This window comes from Plecotus auritus (assembly GCF_963455305.1).
Source record: "Plecotus auritus genome assembly, chromosome: 1".
NCBI lineage: Eukaryota > Metazoa > Chordata > Mammalia > Chiroptera > Vespertilionidae > Plecotus > Plecotus auritus.
Window position 1 is genome coordinate 172231250 of NC_137770.1, and position 20145 is coordinate 172251394.

Genomic DNA, 20145 nt, shown 5'->3' on the forward strand with positions numbered 1-20145 from the left:
AGTGTGCAGGAGGCAGCTGATCGATATTTCTCTCTCATAGATGTTTCTAGCTCTCTATCCCTTTCCCTTCCTCTCTGTAAAAAATCAATAAAATATATATTTTTAAAAAAGAAACATTTAAGATTCCTCCATATCTGCCTGGCTGGTGTGACTCAGTGGTTGAGACCCCAGGCTGCCACGCCTGCCCGGGGATGGCGCCCCGACCAGGCTGAGACCTCAGCCTAGGCTGCCGCCTCAGCCCAGCCAAGCTGAGACCCCAGCCGAGGCTGCCATATGAGCCTGGCCAGGGATGGCGTCAAGGGGGTGCACTCCCCGGCCAGGCTGAGACCCCAGCCCAGGCTGCTGCCATGGCGGGGGATTGCGCGGTTTGAGTGCGAGGCCCTGCCGGCCTGAGACCCCAGGCTGTGGCCGGGGATCGTGCTGGGCGCTGGTGCCTCCCAGCTGACACCCTGGACTGCCGCTGAGGGGCGGACTGGGGGACTCCGGAGGGGCTGAGAGGACTGGCCGCCGCCATCTTGTGGCTATGGGCGCTGCCAGTTTGTAGCAGAGTGACGGTTAATTTGCATATTACTCTTTTATTAGATAGGATAATGTACAAATCCAACTCACCCCAGCTTAAAAGTTTAATCATACTGTAATTACCTGACTAGATTTTTAAAACAATGATAGAAAAAGTACTATTGTTAGAAATATAAAACAAACACACAAGAAACAAATCCCACTGAGTCTAATTTTGGCCTCCACTGGGGTATCTACATGATTATAAAGGCTACAAGTGCATTGTTTTGAACTGAACACCACATTAGCCAGATCAGAAAAGCTGTGAACTGAGAAGGAAATGTTATTCCAGCTATGGAACCGCAACTAGACACCAGAGAGAATGATTCTGCTGGCAGCCGAGACTTCAGGGGATTCTCACTATGAAAACCAGTGCTCTTTTAATCACACATTATAAAAGCATTTGCGATGCTTTGCAGACTGCCTTTCTTCAAAGATTTTCCTGCTGCTTTCCTTCCTGAGCACAATAGGTTCAAGATGGCTAATGCTGTTTCCTAGTTGTGCCAAGAACCTCCTGAATGCCACTGGGCTTTCATCATGAAGACAAATGGCAAAACATCAAATGGGAATATCTCATTCTAAATGGGGACTCCTACGATCATGTTATTTTTGGGAGAGCAGCTCTCTGGCTCCATGGATATCACTTGAACGGAGTAGCCACGTTCTTCTGCAGCTCTTGCTCGGTCCAGATCCACCAGGCACATGCACTGCTTTCCTGAAATACAACCCATGGGATCATGAGATCCTGTCCAGCTAACAGTGTCATGTCAATGCATTTAAGGGACTCTATACAGTGACAAAAATCTATAGGTGTATGGAGAATGCTGTTTGCCCCCAAGTCCTGTTTAGTGTCTCTTTCAATTTAATTCTTGATCAGTATGGAGAGAAAACAATTACAAATATATGACATTTCAAAGATCTGTTCTACTAGTAATTTAAATGTTAACCTTCTAAAATATGTTTATAAGTAAATCTCAAATAAAAACTACAGATTATTTCCCACTTTGATTAAAAATCCATGTAAAGACCTTTACTCTTCATAACCTATAAAAACACGTTATCTGTCATACTGTGAAACAAATAATATCTGTTTTTCATATCTAAAATGACATGCAAACAGAGGGCCATCTGAAAGAATGTTGCAGTTTGCAAATGGAGTTTTTAGGACAATAAAGAAGTGAGAAATAGAAGATATTTGTGAAGATTCTCAATTGTGTGCTGATTATTCCAGGTAGCTGTGTAATGCCGAGTGTAATATGGTGTTAATTTTCAGAGCTCCTGTACTCATATGAAATAGTGGTATTCAACTTTCTTTGTAACCTTTGGAAAACAAGAGGAAACCTGACTGGCAAGTAAAGCAGTGAATTTGTGTTCACTTGGCAAACTTCTATTTCAAAAGTAGCCCAGGAATAAAACTGATTTGGGTTGAATATATTAAAAGTTACGGCTTTTACACTTTCAAGTTCTTTAAATTCAATACATAAACTTCTTCATCCTCTTAGAAAAAGGTTACTGACTCTGTAGAATTTCATTCCATTTTTCCTCAATAATTATAATAATACCTAAGCATTATTTCTAAGGGATGTATTTAAAAGATGGCTGATTCTGCTAAACGAAAGCTTCAGAAGTGAAGACAGAAAACTGAAATAGAACAGCTCTTCTGTGGAAGACAGAAGAAGCCTCACAGAAAAACTGGAAGGTGAAATCAGTAGGGAAGAATTGGCAACCAGAGATTCCATTTTAAAATATTTTGTGCCAAAACCGGTTTGGCTCAGTGGATAGAGCGTCGGCCTGTGGACTGAAAGGTCCCGGGTTCGATTCCGGTCAAGGGCATGTAACTTGGTTGCGGGCACATCCCCAGTAGGAGGTGTGCAAGAGGCAGCTGATCGATGTTTCTTTCTCATCGATGTTTCTGACTATCTATCCTTCTTCCTTCCTCTCTGTAAAAAATCAATAAAAAATATATTTTAAAATATTTTGTATATTTTCCTTAAAAGGCTCATGCCAAAAAAAGATTAACTGTGTTAGAGTGATATATAAAAAAAGATGTCTATAATTCCATTTAAGCTAAGTCACCCCCTCTTTATCAACAGCCATATGGCTAACTCTTTTCCCCCTTAAACTATGGTTCCTCCTCTAAGACTTCTGTAAATGCCCCCTCCCACCTCCATCTACTTTTCAATTTAAATGAAACATTCTCTGTCAGATGGGATGTTCTACATTCCTTCAGTACCCACCCTGGGTTTACACCGCAGCTCATTTAGCCTTGGCTTTGATCCCTGTCCAGTTAATTTTTCCTTTTCCATTACAGAGAAGAATCTCATGTGTTCACATGTTGAGGCAGTATCTTTACAACTGAAATCTAGTTGTTGGAAGTCTACCTTTTAGGGTCTGGGAAGCTTCCTAAAATGTTCACAGAACAAAAGTATTAGTTGGGCAAAGTACAGATGTAGACATTTGATGGAGTCTGACTTTGAACCTGACTTTCCCGCCCTTCATGCCAGTGATCATGCCAAATGCTTCTCGTCCTTAACTAGCAGCTTCCCTTCCAGCCAGTCCCTTCCGGTTTAATGCCTGAAACATCACCATGTGCACCCCCATCCACCACACCAGTGATGTTGTCACTGAGTCTAGTGAAGTTATATAATATGTAATTCTATATATATATATATGTAAATTACACCTCAGTATATATATTGGACTGTACATCAAATGTACATTCAACTAACTCAAAGTGTTGGAATGGGAAAAGGATGAGGAAGAGGGGAAGAGAAAGAGAGAGAGAGGTGGCAGGCAGGAAGGAGCAAGCTTTTTCCATATGTTTATGCGCCAGAATGTGAGAAAGAGAAGGAAATCACTTGTTCCTTCAGCTTCAGGTCTCAAATGCCTCTCCATATCTTGCTATGCTGACTTTGACTGTAGAGTTTAATGGCAACTAGTTCTCATATAACATGGCCCCTGAATGAAAGCTAATGACTACATCTGGCATTCTGCCGAAGAAACAGTAATCTGTTTTCCAGACCAGCATGGTCTCCAACTTGGGGCTTTTCTAAATAATTTTTAAGACTAGTTTGGATCTACTCAATCATTGTAAGCCTAACTTTGGACTCCATCACTGGTGGGCAAAAATGGACAAGAGCTTCATGTCTAGAATCAAATAATTTGGGTTCATAGGGTGTCTCTGACATCTATCAGATGAAGGAGCCTGGACAAGTTTTTATCTCAGTTCTCTTGTCTCTAAATTATAAATAATAGTATGTACACACTCCATAGGTATTTTTATAAGAATTTACTAAGATAATGGGTGAAGGGCACTCAGCATAGTGCTTAAATGTTCAATAATTGTTAGCTGTTATTGTCCTTCTAAATGTCATTTCTTTTTCTAAAGCAAAGTCTTGGATAAATTTATCACTTAAACTTGAAATGCCATTGTAGGCGTTTCCATTTAGGCAATATTTAACATTATAAATGTCAAACATATTGGTCTATGATTAATAATATACAAGCATATCTTTTTTTATGAGAAGGACAACATTATCATCCTTGTTTATACGTTTTTAATCCATCAATTTTGGTGTGCATAGTTGATCTTTTTTTATTTTCTTATGGGGCTTTTGGTAGGTCCTTCAGTTTGTTCATAACAGTAAGAAAGATCTAACATAATAATTCTACTCAATGTACAAACATTAAAAATGTATTTAATTTAAAAGTATTATTAACAAAAATGGGATAAAGTGTTGTTATTGTTACAAAGCCTTTTTCAATATGGATTAAGTTTTCTGGGGGAAATAATCTTTAGTTTCTTGTTGATAAATGAACCAATTTTCCCCGTATAGAGTCGCTCCATTCATTCCTAGGCCTGCGGTACGTAATCTACTCAGCAGCTGTGGTGAAAACACATACCTACAAGCCTTCGTTGGGGTGGAAGCTGGACAGCTGTCTGATCTGCAAATCGGCACAGGATCATGTGTTCCTAAAAGAAAAAGCAATAGAATGTGGGTTTGTTTTAACCTTTTGCTTCAAAATTAAACATATTTTTAAAAACTACCTCATTTTTGTAGAGTTCTACATTAACTGAATAAAGCGCTGCACAAATAGTACTTTTGAAATAAGCACATTGTCAGAAAACAGTGCTCAGAACCTTGTTTCCCTTCAGGCAGACAGCTCTATATCTGAAGAGCTGTCTCAGGAACAGAGGCACGGAAGATGCTCAGGGCCATTGAACAGCTGCTTTTAGCAGAAATATACTGACAAATGGTGATTATAGAATGTTAAACTAGAAGACCTAAAATTCATTTAAATTTTTCCTTTAATAAAATTTGAATCTCAGAAACATGGCTCCAAGAACACATTCTAAGTGGCGTTTCTTCCTACTACCAGAGGGAAAGGAAGTTCTGCAGAGGATCACTGTTTGTGGCTTCTGTATTTCTCCAGATACCCAGCGGAGTGCTGGCTACTTTCCCGCCCTCTCCCTCTCTCTACCCTTTGCTCAGTTCCCCACTCTTCCCTGGCTCACTCACTCTCCTCTCACTCCAAATGCTGCATGAGGTGTACCTATTTCTGCTTTAAGAGGAACCATAAAGTGGATCTGAAGGAACGGGAGGGAAATTATTGCTTCTGCTTAACAATGTTAGGAAAGGTGCATTAATAAAAAGAGAAGAAGGCTTTAAAGGGATGAGAGCTGATGAGTCTGCACAGCACTCTTAAACTCGCAAGTAGCCAAAGGTGAGTGATTCGTTGCAGTCAAGATGACTGTTGGTTCAGAACAGCTGCACTTTCTTAGTGTGTGAATGATCTCACCTGTCAGCTTAGCCAACGGGTGGAACTCAGCTTCATCATCTGTCTCCTTGGTCTTCTGTACATTCAATTTGCAGCCTCCATTTTTAAATACGGTAATTGAAATGAGTGCAATGCTAGGTCCTTTAGAAGGTTTAACTTTTTCTCAACTTTAATGCATTTGAAAAAACATTTCAATGCTCACTGTAAGATTTAGTGGCAATGTCTAGAGTACTAATAAGATGGTTTAAATAAGTAACTTTTATTAAGTTTCCATAAGTCAAAAAGGGGCAGAAGAATTTAGAACTATATAACATGATGAATGGCAAGAAAAAGCATGCCCTTTGTCCTCACGATGTTGGTAAATTAAGATTCATTTTAAATATAGGTATATAGGTAATACTGAGGCAATCACAACCTCAGATGAGGTTTGTTTTTCTTGTCCTGATAAGTCCCACCCATACACAAATATTAGAATTATCTGTGTATGTGTTCTCCCCTGTAGAAGTTAAAGTCTGAAAGGGTGAGGCACACAGTAGGTACTCACCTACTCTGTTGGCTAATTGAACATGGAGAACATTTCTAAAGTGACTCTCAAGAGATTGGGGCACTAAGTCCATGTAGTTCTGTCTGCCAGCCCACTCATCATGGTTAAGTTAGGAAATACTGAGATACCATCTTGCCATAGTATTCATGAATCCTTCTCTATAGAGCATTTACATCTGAGACCTTCCCTCATAAAGGCTGGTGGCCAAGCAGCTTTGTGGGGTGTGGGAGGAAGAGGTGATAAAGACGAATTGGGCACCAGAGAGTTTTTTGCTCTCTGGAAGAGCCTGGGTGCCCCGTCTCTTTTACCTCTAGGAATTTTTCTTTCCTTTCTAGGCAGTAAGATTGTGGCACCAGACTTCACTTCCCTAGGCTTTTGCTATACATTCTCTGAGTTTGCTTTACCTAGCATCACTTAAGGAGGGATTAGAACAAGGCTCTAGTTTTTATTTTTCAATGCATTTTCTACTGTATTAGCAGGGTCTTGGGAGAGAAAGGTGAGGTATTTTGAATCTTATGAAAATAAAGTTCCTGGGATACTAATTTTGCCCCAAATCTTATAGTTCCCCAGGATATGAAAACCTAAATCCAGTAGGCAAAGATGAGAAAAGTGCCGGCTCTGAATAAAAACATGAACACGAAGTTTCTCTCTTCTCCACAGGTTCTGTGTATATGGGTGGACAGAGTGAGGGGTTGGGGAGAGGTGAGAGGTAGGAGACAGAGTTGGAGCTGGGCATTTAAGAGGTAGAGGTGAAGGAGATATAGGTGCCAAGGTGATAGAATGAACATTTTTAGGTCACTGCACCTATTTCACTGTTGAGAAGAAGGTAAAATTCCTAAAAGGCAAGTCTGATATATAAAATGATACTATATATTTTAGTGAGTTTTTGCCAGAAGTCAAAATAACTAAACTAAAAATACAACCTAATTCACCAACTTTTAATAGTATTATTTATGTATTTCTCTCAAATATGATGATTTCTTAGATTGTATTATGTCATGCTATTGATCATTTAATTAGTTATAGTGATGTTCACAAAGCTAGAAACTGGGGCTTCTGGTCAAGAAGGTGGCATAGTTAAGTGCTGTACTTGCATCCTCCAATAACCACATCAAAATACAAATAAACTACAGAACAGCTATCATTCAGAACCGCCTGAAATCTCCCTGAATGAAAGTCCTACAACTAAAGATATAAAGAAGCCAAATCAAGATTGGTAGGATGGTTGGAGACTCAAAATGGGCTGGTTCTATACCCATGTGTGGTGGATAAAAATTGGGAGGAGGGCACTATATCTGAATCTCCATCAAACTGGCTCTCACTGTTCACCCTGGCCTAGTGATTCCCTGATACACCACCTCACCAACTTGTAGGCCCACCCATGCTGTTTCCAGTGGCTTTCCCATATGAATAGCATGTCTTGGCTCATGCCTCAGACTTTCCTAAAATCTTTTTAAAACACAGCATCTGGCCTCAGCATGCCCTGTACCTCTTGTTAAATGGCTCCTGGCCTAGCACTAGCAGCAGCTGGCTTTGGTTTTCAGCTTGGCCTCTCCTGGACACCTCCAACCTCCAAGCCCAGCACAAGAAGCAGCCATCTGCAGATCGCTTTGTAGCTCATGCCGGGTGGCTCTGGGAAGAACACAGGTGGTGGCTGACCTTGGACTACACCTCCTGGGAGGCCCCAGAGCCCGCATACCAGGTGGACAGCTTCAGATCACATTGAAGTACCACCCAACCATCTCCACAAGTGACAAACTCAAGGGGTTGGCTCAGCAGGCCCCTGTACAGTTGATCCTCTATGGTGGTCACAACCAGTCCTTGTAGCTGATCATCCTGGGGGTAAATCCCTCCCACTGATGTGCTAACAGAAATCCAAACTCAACAATAGGAGTGTGTACACAGTCCACATGGTGGTTGGAGGTGCACCTGGAGTGCCCAGTGCCAGTGAATGGGAAGGCTGTACCACTGGACCCTACAGGATACCTACTACATTAGGCTACTCCACCAAGCTCAGGAGATACAGAAGCTCTACCTAATACATAAAAACAAACACAGGGAGGTGGCCAAAATGAGGAGACAAAGAAATGTGTCCCAAATGAAAGAACAGAACAAAATTCCAAAAAGAACTACACAAAATAGAAACTAGCAATCTACTAGATGCAGAGTTCAAAATACTGGTTATTAGGATGCTCGATGAATTTAAGGGAAGAGTAGATGAACTTAGAGAGATATTAAATTGCATAAAAAGGACATGGAAACAATAAAAAAGAACCAGAAATGATGGATACACTAACTGAAATGAAAAGTAATTTTTAAGAAATCAACAGGAAGGCAGATAAAGCTGAGAATCAAAACAGTGATTTGGAATATAAAGAAGCAAAAAAAAAAAACAAAAACAAAAACAAAAAAAAAACAAACAAAAAACACACACAAAAAAACACACCACAAAATCAGAACAGCAAAAATAATTAAAAAAAAAAAAAAAGAAGATAGTATAAGGGGTCTCTGGGACAACTTCAAATGTACAAACATTTGCATCATGGGGGTGCAGGAGGGAGAAAAGGGAGGGGAAGAAATAGAAAACCCATTTAAAACAATTAAGACAGAAAATTTTCCTAACCTGGTGAAGGAAATAGACACACAAGTCCAGGAAGCACAGAGAGTCTCAAGTTAGATGAACCTAAAGAGGCCCACACCAAGACGCATCATAATTAAAATGCCACAGGTTAAAGACAAAGAGCAAATCTTAAGAGAAAAGCAGTTAGTTACCTATAAGTGAGCTCCCATAAGACTGATTTCTCAACAGAAACTTTGCAGTCAGAAGGGAGTGGCAAAAAATATTCAAAGTGATAAAAACTAAGGATCTACAACCAAGATTACCCTACCCAGCAAAGCTATCATTTAGAATTGAAGGACATATAAAGAGCTTCTTAGACAAGTAGTAGCAGTAGTAGTAGTAGTAGAAGAAGGAGGAGGAGGAGGAGGAGGAGGAGGAGGAGGAGGAGGAGGAGAGAAACATGAACAATAAAATGGCAATAAAGACTATCAATAATTGAATGTAAAAAACAAACAAGCAGAACAAAAACAGACTCATAGATACAAAGAACATTTTGATGGTCAACAGATGGGAGGGGGGTTGGGTGAAAAATATGACGGGATTAAGGAGTACAAATTGGTAGTAACAGAATAGTCATGGGGATGTAAAGTACAGCACAGGGAATATGGTCAGTAATATTCTAATAACTATGCCTGGTGTCAGATGGGTACAAGATTTATCAAGATGATTACTTAGTAAGTTATATAATATCTAATCACAGGTTGAACACCTGAAACTAGTATGATATGTCAACTATAATTGAAAAATAAAAAATTTATTAAAAAAAAGAAAGCAAGCTGGAAACTGTTCTGCTCAGGTTGGCAACTCAGAACTATGTAATGTGCTGACTACCATTGGGAAACAATTCTCTGTGGGGCTCCTGTGTTTCTTCATGGCTGTGAGCAGAGGCACTGCCTTTGTTTCAGATCAGGGGTTGGCAAACTATGGCCCACAGGCCAAATCCAGCCTATGACCTGATTTTGTGTGGCTCAAAAGTTAAGATTATTTTTTACATTTTTAAAGGGTTATAAACTTAAAACAAAAACAAGGACAATGTAGAATATGTGGGAGGTTTGTAAGTGGCTGGCAAAACCTAAAATATTTACTTTTACCGATAATTTTGTCTCTCTTCCAGATTATCCTTTTAAAGATGTTTGTATAGGAAAAGGCCTTAGAAACTATATAATGTCTCCTTTCAGAGTAAAGGGCAGGCATTCTTCCTTAAAGATTACATCTTAAAACATTTGGGTTTCCTAAGCTCAGGTTTCTTTTCCTATAATGCAACTCACTGTGTGTGTATAAGTGTTACTGGCTCTTTTTGTGCTGCCCTGTAGGCATTGAGCCTCAGGAAGTCAGTGCAAAAATGATAGTCTGGCTACCCCTATCACTGTGAGCAATAGCTGTGTTTGTCGTTGACACAGGAGTCTCCTGTCTTCTCTCAGTATCCATGAGACTATGGCTGGCTAACTAGTTGGCTTGCAACCAGGATAAATGCTTAGACAATTTACAAAAACTTGTCAACTATGTAAAGATTAACCTTGATTTCAAAAAGAAAATTCACATTAGATGTTCTTGAGTAATTAAAATATAACTATAGATTATATACTCTATTAGAAATCTGAGAGGAAAATATATAAAAAAGATAAAAAGTATATTAAGAATACATCTAGATCTTCAAAGGTTACCTTGTATGATAAAGTTTTCTTAAATTGTTCACTGAAATAGAAAAGAAAAAGAAATTAGTAATTTAAATACCAACTATTAAGAGTAGAAATAGGCTTAAAGGAACTAAAATTTTATTTAAATTATAAATATATATATATATATATATATATATATATATATATTATCTGAAGTGTATGTAATGCTATCCTGAACTAAAAACTATGCCAGTTTGAAATGACTTTATATAAAGGCAAAAACATCATCAGTCTGTTATTAATTACAAATTATTTCAAAGATTGTTTACACTATTAGAGAAGCACAGTCATTTTTTTTTCTCTTCCCCGCATGAGTGCCCACAGATTTAATCTGTTTTAAAATGTAACTTTTATTGTTAGTCAGGTGCAGAGGGTCCAACAGATCAGGAGGGGGCTGCCATTAAAAAGACAGTTTATTCCTCACAGTTCCCAGGAGGAGGGGATGACATGTAATGATGCAGGACCACAGGGGAAGCACTAGGGGTGAGGAGGCAGAGGTAATGAGCAGATTCCCTGGGAAGGCATGAGAAGGCAGGGTGCACAAGTTTAGGATTGGCTAGTGTGAACAATGTGAGCAGTCTCTGGGGCATACGGGCTGTCCCTAGTTGTCTGCTACCGGGCCCAGGAGTGATTAGGGCAGGGGGATAGTGACCCTGAAGTGGTTCTCCAATGACAAAGGGGGCAAATATCACTATATCTACAGACATGTGATTGGCAGATATTAATCTGAGACTTTAAAATCAGTTGAGACTGCAGGCTGAGCAATTCAAATTAGCATTTTTAAGAATCTTTTTATTGCTAGCCTTAAATTTCTTGGTGGGTTATAAAATACGCATTTTATTTAAGTAGATTTAGAATAAAATGAAATTTCAGCTATTGAACAAGCTGCAAGTTATAGTCTATTATTGGCTTGTCCAGAGTTCTTTTATTTTTTTTCTCAATTACTTGCAAATTGTAGTAAAGAACAAAACAATGGAAGATAAAAATAAGGCTATTGTTTGTACTTTTAACTCTAAATTATGTAGATAAGAAGCTTTTAAGTATAAATACTAATAAAATTAAATTATAAGATTTCTTAAAAGTAATGATGCAAATGGTCAAGAAATCATTTTTGACACATTATAGGATAAACTTCCAAAACTAACATATTGAATCTGTCCTATAGTTAAAATGATTGGCATGATTCTCAGTAACTATGGCTCAGAGAGTGAAATGTCATCAACACCAAAGGAGTGGCCCTCCATTAGGCTGAGTTAAAGTGATGAGAATTAGAATGTCACCCTAACTATCCTATATAATAAAAGAGTAATATGGAAATTGACCCTAACGGCAGTATGACCAGCCGCCATGATGCGCACTGACCACCAGGGGGCAGACGATCAATGCAGGAGCTGCCCCCTGGTGGTCAGTGCACTCCCATAGTGGGAGCTCCCTTCAGCCACAAGCCAGGCTGATGGCTGTGAGTGCAACGGCGGTGGCAGGAGCCTCTCCTGCCTCCTCAGCAGCACTAAGGATGTTCGACTGATGGCTTAGGCCTGAGTGGGCCTACCAGGGGTGGGCAAACTTTTTGACTCGAGGGCCACAATGGGTTCTTAAACTGGACCGGAGGGCCGGAACAAAAGCATGGATGGAGTGTTTGTGTGAACTAATATAAATTCAAAGTAAAGGAGTGGAGGGGAGAGCAAGAGAACCGGATAGAACAGCCGGATCCGGCCCGTGGGCTGTAGTTTGCCCACGGCTGGCCTAAGCTGTCAGTCAGACATCCCCCGAGGGCTCCAGGGCTGCCAGAGGGATGTCTGACTGCCAGCTTAGGCCCGATCCCTGGGGGAGCAGGCCAAAGCCAGCAGGTGAACATCCCCTGAGGGGTCCTGGACTGTGAGAGGGCGCAGGCCCGGGCTGAGGGACCCCCCCAAGTGCACAAATTTTCATGCACCGGGCCTCTAGTGTGGGATAAGAAGCACTGCAAAAATGGCTGTCGAACCTGCAGACTAACCATCACCACTACTGTAACTAGCAACAGCTTATATTTATTGAGTATTAATTCCACAGTGGCTTCTAAGGGCTTTATATATATCTCTTTTAATTCCCACAAAAACCTTGAGGTAATTTACTATTATAACCTCCATTTTGTAGATGAGAAAATGTAGGCAAACAGAGTTTAAGTAAATTGCTTGAGGTGAAACAACTTATAAAAGAATGAGGAGCCAATATTTGCACCAGGAGAAATATTTCCAGGCCCTAAGCACTTAACCACCACACCTCCTGCCTCTCATAGGGAATGAGTTCCATTCAGAAGTACACAGAGAAGTGCTGAAGCTGTAAGACTTCTGGTTGTCAGACTCCTAATCAGACTTGCTTCTAAATTTCTGCAAGAGCTTGAACCAGGAGAAAAATCAAGGGCAGACATCGAGGAGACTCTCTCTTCCTTGTAAAACTTGTAAACAGTACTTGCCATTGTGGAAAGAGGAAAAGAGTTCAAAACTGAAGTCTCATTACAACTTCATATCAAAAGAGTTTGTGCGTTGGTTTAATCCCCATATTGGTGCCTTAAGTAGAACACTGACTTTCACCTTTTTGGAAAATTAAACTTGGAGGTATTCTGAATGAAACCATAACAGCAAGGGCACGTGACGAAAGCAGCCCGTGTTTGGATGCAGTGTTCAATCACCATGTCTGTTGCCACTCCACAGGCATGCAACGCCACCTGGAAAACAGAACCAGACCTTAGCACCAAGTTCTAACAGTGCTATTTTTGTGCCTCTTAAAGATACTTTTTGTGAGGACTGATCCTCAAGAGATTTCAAATTACCAGAATATTATTCCATAATAGTTCTCATGTGGACACACCAAAGAACTAGCTAGCTATTCATATTAAGAAAATTAAGCGAAGTTGAAAAATTAAAAGTGTAATATTGCAAATGAAGCATAAGATTCGTTTAGTAGAAAATCTGATGTGATGGAAAATATAATATGTATGCATGTCTAAATTAGTGCTCTTGCTTTTATAAATTTAGTTCAGTTGTAGCATTGTGGTGAGAAAACTAGGTTGAAATAAGAATTTCTTCTAGTCTAGAACTCGAGTTGGTCCACTTAAAATTCAGTTTCTTTGGGCCTTAGTGTTCTCAACTAAAAACTAGGGTTAACATGACATGTCATAATACTGATACAAAAATTAATAAAAATATATTTTCACTTTTTCAAATGTTACGTAATCAGTGCAGTGTAAAAACTTATTAAATCCTATTTTATAGCACCTTTTCATATTCATAACAATTCTTAACACTGAATGATGAATTACATAAACTACTTTAGATGTGTTTATTTAAAAAGAAACAAATAAAATTACAACTTAAAGTCATGATTAGGACTTTCAATAATTCAGAAAAAAAAACACCCTCTTAAAATGATTTTCAAAAAGATGGTTGTTAAGGCATGAGATTGCCATCTTCTCAGGTTGTCAGCACCTGAATAAATTTTCCTTCCATCAAAAAAGTGAAAATGATTTTCAAATGTTTTTGAAAACAAATTCCTTAAAAAAAATACACACACACACACACACACACACACACACACACACACACACTGAGTGGCCAGATTATCTCTGAACACATAATAATCTGGCCACTCAGTGTATATCCTATATAATAAAAGGCTAATATGCAAATTGTCTCCTCGACCAGGAGTTTGACCAGCAGGCAGGCAGGCCAACCGCCCATGTCCCCTCCCCCTGGCCAGGCTGGCCGGACCCCACCCATGCATGAATTCATGCACCGGGCCTCTAATACACATACACACACACACACACACACACACACACACACATACTGAGTGGCCAGATTATTATGTGTTCAGAGATCATAATAATCTGGCCACTCAGTGTGTGTGTGTGTGTGTATATATATATATATATATATATATATATATACACAAAATAAAGTAGACAATTTTGAAAATTATTAGGCTAAACAAAGCAAAATAGGACTATATACTAGTAAAAGAAAATCAGATGTAGGAATCTTGAAAGATAAAGTGTTTTGTCAAAAAAAATGCTCACATTTCCAATTCATTCTGGACAGAAGCAAATTGTATTGCATTATAATTGTCCTTTCTATGGACAGATCTCTCAAATTCAGGGTAGGCAGGGTGTTCAGGGTGAAGAGATGATTTTCTGGAAATTGCTGAATGTGAAATGTTATAAGCCAGATTCCCCTTTTGAACTGGAAGACCAAAAACAATGCTGTACTGGGAAGAGAGAAGCAAAATCTCTGTTCTCAGTCCTTTTCCTGAATTCTCTCCTCCTTCTAAGCCTCCCTCAACTACATAGACGTCAACAATCCCTGATTGCTGTGAACCCACTTTTTGTTTCACTCTGAAAGTTGAGCCCAGGAAGGCTGCTGTCCAGGAAAGGCAGCAGCTACAGGGTTATTGGAAGAGTAAAAACTTGATTTCTCATCTGCCCTTTTTATTTAATCATCTTTGCAAAGCAAAATTAAAGCTAGTTTTTATTTTCATGAGTAGTTGGAGAAAATCTCAGAGTAAAAATTATAGATGCATTTTTCCCTGGAGGGAGAAAGAAGAGAACCAACACTCACTAAGGGCCCATTATGTACTGGCTCTATACTGAGCCACTGCATGCAAATCTTTCTATGCTCACAACACCCCTGAAAGATTTTATTATCTGCATGTTAGAAGTGAGGAAACTAAGAGTGCCCACAACAAAGCAACTCTTCAGGGGCAGGATCCTGACCCCAGGCATTAACTACATCAGGTTGCTTCCCCACAAAGCCCTCTTAAGGCTCTTACAGAAAAGTTTAGACAATTTACTTTTATACATCTCTCTTTACTATTGTTCTCACTTCCATTGCTACATGCAAAGGAGTTTATTTCCCTCATTTAAACAAAACAACTAAATCTAAGCACTATTTATAGGATGGATTTCAGGTCTAAAAGGTTCTATTGCATTATATGCTTCTAATTTCCATTGTCATCAAATGCAGGTCAGGAATAACAAGCAAATAATGATGAGATACCGATCAATGAAACCATGTAAACAGGGACCTTTAGCAGGCAACAAAGGTGGCACTTCCCACCACTAGGGAAAGGATGGGCTTTTCACTAAAGTGATGTCAGGTTAATTTGATAGCTGTAAAATAAAATTAGATACTTTTCTCTCACCACACATAATTTCAAATAAATTAGCGATTTAAAAATAAAAAAATAAAAAAACCCGAGTGAATTCCTCCATAATGTAGAGGAGTGAGAAATACTTTCCTAACCATGTCTGAAAATCCACATGCAATAGGGGGAAGGTTAATATGACAGGGTGAAAAATCTTAAGAGCCCTTTTAAATGGCAAAAAGCCCCCCAAAACTGTATGTAAAAAGCCAAACAACAAAGTGAAAAGATTTGCAACTTATAGCATTAACAAAGGGTTAATATCCCTAATATATAACAAGCTTCTGAAACAAAGAAAAAGCCCAAAATCTGATAGAAAATGAGTAAGAGATTTGGACAGTTCACAAAAAAATATTTACAAATAGGTTTTAAAGCAAAATCACTTAATAATGCTCAAAATAAGAGAAACAAATATTTAAACTACTTTTAGGATACTATTTATCACCTATTAAAATAACAAAATTCATAAAAATTGATGCCACTCTATGGGCCAGGCTGTGGGGAAACAAAATTACATGCTTAATTTGTGATCTTACTTCCAAAAATTTGTTCAAGGGACACATTGGCAAAAGACATAAAAAAAGATTTATTCATTGAGGCAACATCTGAAATAACAACAAAACAAAAACTAGCCAATTTCCCACAGATAGAGGACTGATGAATAAACACAATGAAGTATTCTGCAGCTCTAAAAAGAAATAAGGAATATATACATGGCTGTGGAAGATATTATTAAATGAAAAACAATGTTACAAAATTCTCAAACTATGCTTTTTTATAACTTTAATGGGTATATTGTGGGATAAAACAAGAACTATGCTGATGTCATTAGGAAACAGATTTTCTTTTAGCTTAAGAAAGACGATATATGATAAATAAATGAGGCTAAGTTCAAATCCCATCATCCTGAATTTAAATTGGAAGTATTAGTATGATACTTGTTAAAAAAAACACCCAGTTTTGCCTAGCTCAGACCACTAAGAAGCCTAGAAACAAAGGTCAAACCAGTAGCAATGACCATTCCTAGTACCTAGATTGTGGTAATTTAAATATCATTTTCCTTTCAACGAATTTAGAGCTCCACGGAGAAATAGCTGATGAGGCAGGAAATTCAGAAGATGAGTTGGAACAGCTTGTTATACTGAAAGAATGGATGCTATCAATACTACTGAAGTCTTATCAAAAAGACTCAGGGGCCAAATCCAAGCAGCTCCCACTGAACTACGATGGGAATATTTGAGCATCAGTGACAATAGTAACTGCAATGGACTGAAGTATTTCAAATATTAAAGTGATGAATCAATAATCATACTGGAAAAAAAACTAACATTACTTTTGGTCGATCACCAACTCACTCTGAAAACTGGAAAATATTAGAAAAGAAACAAGTTTTATCTGGCATTTCCTATGTGAATGACATTTCAGAGTAACCAAATAGTTGCTAAAGAAAAGTAAACAAAGGCAGAATGATAAAGCTAGAGCCACCATTCTCCTTTCTGTTTCTATGTGTATGACTGCCTTAGATACCTCATATGAGTGGAATCATATGTTTGTCTTTTTGTGCCTGGATTATTTCACTTAGCATAACGTCTGCAAGGTTCATGCATGTTGTATCCCATGACAGGATTTCCTTTTTTTTAAAAGGTTGAATAATATTCCATTGTCACTACATATGTATGCCACATTTTGTTTATGCATTCCTCTGTCCATGGACATCTTGGCTATTGTGAATAGTACTGCTATAAACATGGATGTGCAAATATCTATTTTAAGATGAGAAAATTGAGACCCAGAGGTTACATAACTTCTTCTAACTCACACAATAAATTAAGGATTCTAACTCAAGACAGGGAGGGCCCTCCATCCTAGATAACTACTCTTTACAAATACACTCCTTCTGAAATTAAAGCTCCATAGAGAACGAGCATTTATTGAGGATCTGTCAGATGTCAAAATTTTACATAGATTTTTTTCTTGATTTCATCATTTAATTTTGTCCCCTTCATTTACTACTTTAAGTAGCTCTTATTATCTCTATCTGCAATAACATGTCCAAGGTCACCTAGCCCCGTGGTCGGCAAACTGCGGCTCGCGAGCCACATGTGGCTCTTTGGCCCCTTGAGTGTGGCTCTTCCACAAAATACCATAGCCTGGGCGAGTCTATTTTGAAGAAGCGGCGTTAGAAGAAGTTTAAGTTTAAAAAATTTGGCTCTCAAAAGAAATTTCAATCGCTGTATTGTTGATATTTGGCTCTGTTGACTAATGAGTTTGCCGACCACTGACCTAGCCAGCTAGCATTCCAGATGATCTCTGAATCCAAGTCTGACTCCAAAGCTCACACTCTTTCCATTATAGCATGCATGCCATGCTTTCGACCAGCATCTTTGGAGCTGGAAGGAACCTTGAGGCCATCTTTATTTAATGAAGGATTTCTGGATATCAGTCTTAGGACCCCCACTGACTTATGTGGAAAAGAAATGGAGTATGTGCTGACCACAATAAAGGAAGAGGCAAAGGAAAAAATGACGATAAATACATCACTTATTTTCTTAAAACATTCTTATCCACAGTATTGTATGAAATCTAATTTCTAATTACATCTCAAGCATCTGACCCAGAGAGTTTGTAATATAATACATAAAGGATATATTTATTAATATAAGACACATCAGATAGATTTGACAACTGTAGAAAGAACATCAAAATAGCAACTATGAGTATCTGATGAAGGCTAATGTGCTGGGGGAAAATAAATTGAATTAATGTTTAGCTGATATCATAGCAAACAACTATTTCACTGACTGATCCAAAGAATTCAAAATTATGGCCTCAAATAATGAGTTTCTTAATATCAACCTCTTTCTTTGTATATACACCAAATCCTAATTTAAAGATAAAAATTGAAGTTGTAAACATATCTATTGGCCAAAGTCATGCATATTCCAAAGTAAATGTTAATATTTTCTATACAGATATATGCTGCAGAGTTCATGGACTGTAAGTTAAGGGCTTTTCTCTTATATTTTCTTACTTCAATTAATCTGTACATCATTAAAGTTGTAAGTACAATACTTATCCTATCACATAAGTTCGCAAAATAAAACTGAATAGCCAAGAAACTTCTATCCACATCTTTGTCATATGTGGTAGTAAATACATGAAATTAATTGTCACTCATTCTCATAATGTCTTTCAACTGGCAGCCTCTAGACAAGGCAAGATTCTAAACCAGGGTTTGGTAACGTCTGGCCCCTGGACTGTATAAGGCCCGAGAAATCATTTGGTCTGGCCCTGTCAAGGCAACCGCAGGTGGGACTCGAAATTCAATAAATCTAGGAGCTTTTTTCATAGCAACATAAATTTATATTAAGCAAATGATGTTATAAATATCCAAATGGCCCTTGGCAGAAAAAAATTCCCCACCCCTGCCCTAGACAAACTGTTACCTTTCATTCTTAGGGAATGAAAAAATATATGTTGATTATTCTCTAAGATAATATATATTAAACAACATATTCTAGGGAATATATGTTGATGAAGAGTATATGCTAATTTTTAATATAAGACACATTTTTAAATAATAAGCCTATGCTTTATTCATACCCCCAAAACAAAGTTTGTGTTAGACGTATTTATGACTAAATTTTTCTTTTAGATTCATTTAACATTTACTACATAGGTGTCATTAATCCCCATTTCACAAAATAGCTAAGTGGTTGGTCCAAGATCACAAGCGAGGAAGCCAAGATTAAAACTCAATTTGCCTGACACCAACCTTTATTCTAGTTCTTTATGTTCCCATTTACTCCTTTTTTAAACGTGAGGAGTGAACAAGAAAGTCACTGATTAGACTCTAGTGCCAGCTCTCACATTAACTATGTTCCTCTTCCCCTCCTGGAGCCTCAAGTCTCCATCTGTAACATAAGAAGATTGAACTGAGTGACCTCTGAATTTGCCCAGCTCAATGATGCTCTGAGCCTTGGCTCCTCAAAGGGTTCTCATCCAGATATCTCAGACAAAAGCAGGCTCGGTCCCAACTGTGCACTCGTGTTCCCCCTCTTTAAAAACTTTCATGTAATTATATTATAGGTAATTGGATTTAAAATTCAAATAACACTAAAAGGCATGCAATTACAAAGAGTCTCTTGCTCTGTATACACTCTTCTCTCCTTAAAAAGAAAATCTGGCGACCAAAGCTAATGCTTCTCAACTCATTAGTTTTATTTCCTGAAATCCATACATTTTCTATTACCATAAGTGTATATTGCTCTCTCTTGCTTTGTAAATATTAGATATTATCTGATATTCCGTAATAGATGAGGATTTTTTTTTGCATATTTATACACCCTTTCCCTTTGTGTTCATGCAGTGTTTTTACTATTACTGCTTTGTATATACTGTTCACTGCTGAGTTAAGTGTGCTGTACATTTTTGAACATCCGAGACTCCCCCCCCCCCCCCCCCTTGTATTGGATATCACTTATTCTTTTTTCTTATTTACTCTCGTTTTGGTACAGCCAATCTTCAGGTAGTTTCCTGAAGTACATTTCCTATTTCCTTCCTACACGGTGGCTGGATTGATTAGGTATAGAATTTTAGACTGGACCTTTTTCTTTAGAATTTTAAAGCCTTTGCCTCACTGTCTTTCATGTTGCTATTGAGAAGTGTGATAGCATTTTGATTACTTTTTTTTTTGTATTAGGCTTCCCCCCATTCCTTCCCTCCTCCCTCACCCCCCCTCCCCCCGCCCAGAAACTGTTAGGAAATTTCACAACAATGTATCTTGGTTT

The 20145-nt window shown here is 38.3% G+C and overlaps 1 protein-coding gene across 1 annotated transcript in view; it reads right to left on the bottom strand.

Annotated features, from left to right (window-relative positions):
• Positions 1–610: 610 nt before the first annotated feature.
• The window catches only part of GSTCD (glutathione S-transferase C-terminal domain containing), a 133850-nt gene continuing 114315 nt past the window's right edge, over positions 611–20145 (bottom strand). Inside the window, exons 9-12 of the mRNA XM_080661949.1 lie at positions 12751–12884; positions 10166–10196; positions 4462–4531; positions 611–1273 (exon numbers count right to left, since the gene is read on the bottom strand). Coding sequence (XP_080518075.1) covers positions 1137–1273; positions 4462–4531; positions 10166–10196; positions 12751–12884 — 372 coding nt within the window. The 3' untranslated portion in view covers positions 611–1136. The remainder of the gene's footprint in view (positions 1274–4461; positions 4532–10165; positions 10197–12750; positions 12885–20145) is intronic.